The sequence below is a fragment of the Armigeres subalbatus genome, unplaced genomic scaffold (genome assembly GCF_024139115.2).
Source record: "Armigeres subalbatus isolate Guangzhou_Male unplaced genomic scaffold, GZ_Asu_2 Contig1992, whole genome shotgun sequence".
Lineage (NCBI taxonomy): Eukaryota > Metazoa > Arthropoda > Insecta > Diptera > Culicidae > Armigeres > Armigeres subalbatus.
In genome coordinates this window covers 117,210-124,450 of record NW_026942828.1, presented here as the reverse complement: position 1 = coordinate 124,450, position 7,241 = coordinate 117,210, and the positions used below count along the sequence as shown (strand labels likewise).

Sequence of the window (7,241 nt, the reverse complement as noted above, 5' to 3'; positions counted from 1 at the left end):
AACTACGGAATTATAAGAAAATTCGAATTTCAACTAAACCATTTCAAAATCAATGTTTTAAGAACAAGTAAGGTTGTGAAAGTGCTTTTTTCAGTTAGATAACATTTTTACATTATTTTTAACCATCCCTCGTAATAATAATGTGAATATAATGCTTACTTAAGTCATAATCAACGTTGGCTGTCTTGCCCCATTTTTCCCTACGCTTCAAAAATAGTTTGTTCAAACCATTACAAGAAATAAATTATTGTTTAGTAGGAAAAAAAAAGTTTTATTGAGTACCTATAACATTTTTTGTTGCTTCTCGAAATGACTAGACAATGATGTAGTTAAGGCAAATCCAAATATTTTAGTTTATAATTATTTCACGGTTTCAGATCCATGTTACATTCTGGAAGAGCTTTTCTCAATTCCTCTTCAACTTTTTGAATATTTTTTACATATGGCAAGTTATGTGTACTCAGTTGTTTCAATTTTTTCAAGTCCCTCAAAGCAAGCAAGCCATAATCAGTTACGTTCTTGCAATTTGAGACTTCAAGCACTTCCAGCGTTTGGGCAACGAAGCGAAGCTTGGTCAGGGCCTGATCCTCCAGGTAGACACAATTATGCAGCCTAATCTTTCTAAGGCGGGTCAGGTTCTTGAGGTGATCGAATCCAATGTGCATAATCCCGGAATCTGTTCCATCGAACTCTTCGATCAACACCGGAACATTTTCGTTTGGCAGTAGGTTGTAGTTGACTTGCTCGTGTTGTACGTTAACAAACTTTGCTCTGGCGCCGTTTCGTAATAGCCATTCAGCGCATAAACGGTCCGGGCCGACCGCTTTGAGTCGGGCAGTGTCCACCCGATTGAACATCATGTTAATCCATCCCCATAAGTTTCGATTGGATATTACGGCTGTTGGGGGTGTACGAATCGTCCCGGTATACGTTGAAGCAATGCCTCGAAGGGTTTGAAGTTTCAGCATTTTTGCACAGAATACTGGGTAAACAAATTAATAAAAAATATGAGACTCAGAAAAATATAAAGCTGATGATATCAAAAAATTAATTCACACAAGGACTACCAACCAACCCGAAACCGGTGAATATTTTTCGTTTTTTGTTGTTTTCTGTTGATGGTATCAAAAAATCGTCATCGTGTCATCGTCTGTTGTTCAGATGATTAACACAATAAAGTAAACTTAATGAAATTGGCAAAAAAAAAATCGCTTTTTATGTTGCAAAAGCTCAATGCAACATGTAGACTTGTTTATAAACAATATATTTAATAATAATTGAAGCAAATAAATTAAAATTATTCACTGGAACCAAGCCATTGAATCATCTACCTAACCTTTATTTTAATCTAAACTTACTAAAAAAGCCACTTCAATTTGGAGCACTCCAAATGCATTTTTTTTTCTGTGTATCATCAGTCTGGACAATGTAAACAAAATTGTAGAATCCAACTACAGCTTATCAATCGTTATCGTACATCGTACATTGTTGTTAGATTGTTGTCATTGTTCTTGTTGTAAAAGTAATGCATTTTAGGAGTTTATATTAAAATTACAAGGGGTAATAGTGAAATGGATCCTAACATAAAATTCTATCCTTTGATTAGTTCTATTCAAAAAGTGGCTTTGTTTGAAACCAAATCGGTGAGTATTTTTTCCAAAAGTAAACTGTGTTGCTAAACCGATCGCTAATAGATTTGTCAATTTACAGAAACTTTATCTGATTGGAAGTAATGGCCAGGAGACTCGCTTTCGGTTGTTGGAAATTGATCGCCGGTCACCGGAACTTTCGATTCACGAAAATGCCAACGAACTGGAAAAGAGCGATATTCGCAAGTTCGTCCAATCGAGATCGTTCATACGCTCTATCAGTGCCTACGGTGTGCTGGGATTCATAAAGTTTTTGGAAGGTTACTATCTGATTCTTGTCACTAAGAGGACGCGCTGTGCCTTCATTGGGAAGCACATTATTTACACGATCAAAGACACTGCGATGATTCGGGTCAATGAAGCCCCGGTAGGAAAGCAGATACATCCATTGGAGCAGCGGTATGTGAAGATGTTCAACAGCGTAGATCTGAAGAGCAATTTCTACTTTAGCTACAGTTACGATCTAACACGTAGTTTGCAGTACAACGTCTCGGCACCAAAGTTTGTAGGAAGTCGGAGCGATATTGAACTAGATGAGCCTTTATTGTGGAAGAATAGTTCCGGAGAGAAGACTACCTACGCATTTCGGGGTGTGTCTCGTGCCAGATTTGTTTGGAATACTTATCTTTGAAGCCAATGGATGGAATATTGCATAAAGATTGAAGCTAGAAGTTATACACGGGTTCATCAGTCAATCCAGCATCAGCATATTCGGCCGACCAATATACGTATGCTTGATTGCTAGGAGAAGTACCCGATTCGCTGGTACAAGATTCCTGAAGCGAGGTTCTAATTATTTTGGGGACGTTGCCAACGAGGTAGAAACGGAACAAATAGTTCTAGATGGAACAAGGATGTGTAGCTTCACACAGTTGCGGGGATCCGTTCCTTCTCATTGGTCTCAAGACGTTAGCAAAATGGTCCCCAAACCCCAAATAGCACTTGATCTTTCGGATCCGTACGGGGAGACGTCAGGGAAGCACTATCAACGGCTGATGTTCCATTATGGTGCACCGATAATCATACTCAATCTTGTTAAAAAGCGTGAAAAGCGTCGACATGAGGGTGTTCTTAGTGCTGAGATGCTGGGCAGTGTGGATTATCTCAACCAATTTCTTCCGCCACAGTATCGCATAAAGTATATTGACTTTGATATGGCCCGAAAAAGCAGAGGCAAGGGTAGCGTTATGGAAAGTTTAGCAAAATACGCAGAAAGCGTAATTCAACAAACAGGAATGTTCTTCCTGGATGAAGAAGTTAGTACACAGCAAACGGGACTAGTGAGAGTAAACTGCGTCGACTGTCTGGATCGTACAAATACAGCGCAGTTTGCCATCGGCAAATGTGTTCTCGCTCATCAGCTATACGATTTAGGTTTTCTAAAGGAGAAGAAGTTGGAGTTTGAATCTGACTGCGTTACCATGCTGGAGAATCTGTACGAGGATCATGGTGACACACTGGCTCTGCAATACGGTGGTTCCCAGCTGGTCCATAGGATTAAAACTTACCGTAAGACAGCGGCTTGGGCTTCCCAGGGAAACGACATCATACAGACCATAAGTCGATACTGTAGTAACACGTTCAGCGACACGGAGAAGCAACATAGTATTAACCTGTTTTTGGGCTACTACATTCCTTCGGAATCAGAAGTTAACAGTACGTATCAAGAACCATGAACCATGCCCTTCAAAGAAGATATGCAAGAATTTTCATTTCTTTATCGACTTTGTTAGCCTGCATTAGACGGCCAACTTTACAAAACGAATCATTGAACTAGAGATGTAGTATGTTATATTTAAATCTCATTCAATCTCTTATTACTTTTTTCCAGAATCAACACACATATGGGATTTGGAGACAGATTTCTACATTCACAACTCGCGTGTCGATATAATTCGTGAAATTTCCTCAGAACCACTCACACAATGGGTTCGGCCCTTCGTCATGAAACATTTACCCTACTCCACTAGCGATAACAATCGTGTCGTCAACGAGCTCATCAAAATCCACTCAACCGACGCTGAAATAATCGATTATTACTCCAACTTCTACTACGGATTCAAAATAACTACGTTCGAAGAGAACATTGCATACCAGTTGTCACTGCTGGCTCGAAACTTTGTCCCAACTTTCCGAACTAATTTTAGTCCGTTTGAACCTGTCAGAAGGGGCGAAAGTGCTACTCTTAAAAACCCTTCCTTGACTGGACAGTCATCGACTAGCTCTACCAACAGTTCATCTTCCAGTTTAGACGAAGCTTCCGACTCAGATGAAGATGACCGCAGCCTTCGCAATACCGCTCAAAATAGTAGTACAAACAGCAGCAGAGCGGAGGATCCGGTCACTATCAGTAGCATGTTTCCGATGACCGGAGACGTCTATGGGTTTGAAATCAAAGCCCCAAAGAAAACGGACATGATCAAGTACTCAACATAAAAACGTTACATTTAAGATACCTAAGTTTTTACCAATTCCTTATCATTTCAGGTATCATAAATACGTTCAAATGAATCGAATTTACAATCCACAAAATTATACCGGATTGAAAAAGTGACCCGAATCAATCGCAGTACCAGCAGCCATATTCGTTAGCACACTTGGCAGCGGATGGAATTGTTATACAGAATAATGAAATAAATTTCCGGAGAGATGTAACTCGATCCTCGGAAGTGCAGGAAGACATACCGATTCCTACGGTGAAACCCGAAAGCGTTGCCATCTATGAGAAATATTGCCAAATGAATCGGACTATCATGGATCATAAGGAAGTCGATCCAATTATTCAAAAGTATGTAGATGCTTTCCAATAAATTATCGCACAAACGTATATAATAAAATATCAAGGTTAATCCACATTGCACTGTTTAAAACTACGAGTTTCATTGTTGAATTCATGATAATTTCAAAACGTAGGTATTGTTTGTTTTGTTTTATTTTTGGAAACGTTTAAAAAAATATCAAATTACTCTTTTTCGCGCACTGTGTCTTTAGAAAAATTACAATCCATTCAAACTCTCCTACAACTTTCAAATAGTAAAAATTCTAATATATAACCCTTTCGTTTCTACCCATTTATATAAACAGTTCTAGCGAATAGTTTATAAGTCGACTATTTAGTCAAAGTTTTTACTCGTTTGTCGATAACTCATTAACGGAGATGAATATTGTAACGGGTTGTGGGGTGGACCAGTTGGTAAATGCTAACCCGCGGAGCTAACCTGAGGCACGATGGGATACGTTACCCACCAAATTAAATATTTTCCCTTAAATTAGAAAAAATACGCCAAAAATTTACCCACCAAAGAAAGTTCCAGAAGAATTCATTAAGGAATTTTCTAGTGTTTTTCTAAAAGAATTTCAGATGGAATTCCTTAGAGAATTTCTGAAGGAATTTCTTAATAAATTCTTGGAAGTATGTCCAAAAGATTTTTTTGGAGGAATTTGAGAATATCGGAAATTTCTTTAGAAGCTTCTTCGAAAATTCTTTCAGGGTTTCCCACCAAATTAAAAAAAAAGTTTCGAAATTCCTTAAAATAATCTTAGAGTTTCAGAAAGAATTCAGGGGGAAATTCGAAAGAATTCCTGAAGTAATCACCAAGGATGCTAATTACTAAGGAGACATTTTAAAAGATTTTCTAAAAAATTTCTTTAGGAATTTTAGGAAATATTTTTTTTTAAATTCTTTATTAAAGAGAATTTCAGCGCAAGACTTGTTCATGGGATCTGTACGAGGAGATACGAGGAGTACGAGGAGATGGAGTTCGTTCGAATCGCGCCGGGGATTAAGACAAGGTGATGGACTTTCGTGCCTGTTGTTCAACATTGCGCTAGAAGCTGTCATGCGGAGAGCCGGGTGTAACAGCGGAGTACGGTTCAACAGATCAAGTCAATTTATTTGTTTCGCAGATTACATGGATATTGTCGGCTGAACATTTGCAAAGGTGGCAGAACTGTACACCCACCTGAAACGGGAAGCAACAAAAGTTGGACTGGTGTGGTGGTGAATGCATCGTAGACAAAGTACATGCTTGTGGGCGGAACCGAGCGCGACAGGCCCGCCTTGGAAGCAGTGTTACGATAGACGGGGATACTTTAGAGGCGGTCGAGGAATTCGTCTACCTTGGATCCTTGCTAACGGCTGATAACAATGTTAGTCGTGAAATACGAAGGCGCATCATCTGTGGAAGTCGGGCATACTACGGGCTCCAGAAGAAACTGCGGTCAAAAAAGATACACCACCGCAACAAATGTGTCATGTACAAGACGCTGGTGAGACCGGTTGTCCTCTACGGACATGAAACATGAACAATGCTCGAGGAGGACTTGCAAGAACTCGGAGTATTCGAGAGACGGGTGCTTAGGACATCTTTGGCGGTGTGCAAGAAGACGGTGTGTGGCGGCGAAGAATGAATCACGAGCTCGCCCAGCTCTACGACTGTTGATACATGTAATCGGAGTCAAAGCTACCATTGGTTCTATAGAGTACCACCCTAGCAACCTATTGATTAGAACTAAATAGAAAATTTGTTCATTCCATTACCAATAGTCCCGTTTTCCGGGACTGGATATGAAAATTGGAAATTTCGCGTGGAGAGATATCTGAAGTCCGTTGAGCTATTACGGAGAAAAAGAAAAAATTGGATGGCTCCGCGGAAATAACGCGCAGTGAGCAATCCCCGCAAGGAAGAAGTGTAACAAAGAATGCGTTGATTTCAATTCTTGTTTTGAAAATCCGTGTTTGACAAGTTGATTGTTCTGCAGTTGAACATTGTTGAATTATTGTTCCTAGGAGGTTTGGCGTGAAGTTCGGAAAGCTTTGCGTTTGGAGCTTGTAATCCAGCATAAGGGTTACCGATGTACAGCAATTAGCAAATATCAAATTGATCAACCAATACGCTATCGGAGCTGGCTGCATTGAAATATGTCTAATCCGTATGCAAATTTTTCTCATTTTAGAATAATTATTAACAAGAATAAACAAATTGGTTTAACCTGAGATATCATAACAGCATTATTCTTCCAAATAACCTCTTTTACCTCTCTACCTTTCAAATCTAAAAAGCCCCAAAAACACAGTGAAGAGGCAGTGTAACTAGTTCATAATATATATTTCCCTCCTGTCGATCCATAAGATTGTAATTCTTATTCCTAGGACGATATGACATGCGTACCGAATAGAGTAAAGATAGCATCGTGTTAGCCTCATTATAAACAAAATGCAAAATGGTAATTTGCTTAAAAATCGCAGGGTTAATAACTGTGGAAGAGCTTAATGAACACTAAGCTGCAAGGCGGTAATGTCCTAGTAGGGACAGAGGATTTGAACTATTTTCGATAGTAGAAGCGATTGAGTTAATGTTTAGCATTTTCTAAATTATTCGCTTTCGGTCAACTTCGTGCAGTTATTTCACTGAATGACACATTGAAAGTAAACAATGTTACGATAGTTGGGCATAGCTGTCTTTGATCATTTACTAGGAAAATATCCGCTCAATGCGGTTTGAATTTTCCACTAATCCAAATTTTTCTTGCAACGCGTAATATTAGATGCAACAATTATGGACCCACCAGTAGCTGCGGATGAACTAGCAA

At 39.2% G+C, this 7,241-nt stretch overlaps 2 protein-coding genes across 4 annotated transcripts; one reads left to right on the top strand and one right to left on the bottom strand.

Annotated features, from left to right (window-relative positions):
* Nucleotides 1–256: 256 nt before the first annotated feature.
* Nucleotides 257–1,148, bottom strand: LOC134203612 (ATP synthase subunit s, mitochondrial-like). 3 transcript variants are annotated; one of them, XM_062678494.1, is made up of 2 exons: nt 1,072–1,148; nt 257–982 (listed from the first exon to the last, which is right to left on the bottom strand). In XM_062678494.1, exon 2 carries the CDS (start codon nt 966–968, stop codon nt 366–368), a length of 603 nt encoding a protein of 200 aa, XP_062534478.1. In that variant the 5' UTR covers nt 969–982; nt 1,072–1,148; the 3' UTR covers nt 257–365. The 3 variants fall into 3 exon arrangements, with proteins under 3 accessions (XP_062534478.1, XP_062534480.1, XP_062534481.1); XM_062678496.1 differs by having other exon boundaries at nt 1,076–1,137; XM_062678497.1 differs by having other exon boundaries at nt 1,068–1,085.
* Nucleotides 1,149–1,452: 304 nt separating this feature from the next.
* On the top strand, nt 1,453–4,506 carry LOC134203614 (polyphosphoinositide phosphatase-like). The gene is given in 7 exon segments (XM_062678499.1): nt 1,453–1,643; nt 1,711–2,272; nt 2,275–2,307; nt 2,310–3,305; nt 3,481–4,072; nt 4,137–4,194; nt 4,196–4,506. Coding segments are annotated over 7 exon segments (2,577 nt in total). The 5' UTR covers nt 1,453–1,571; the 3' UTR covers nt 4,460–4,506.
* Nucleotides 4,507–7,241: the final 2,735 nt, after the last annotated feature.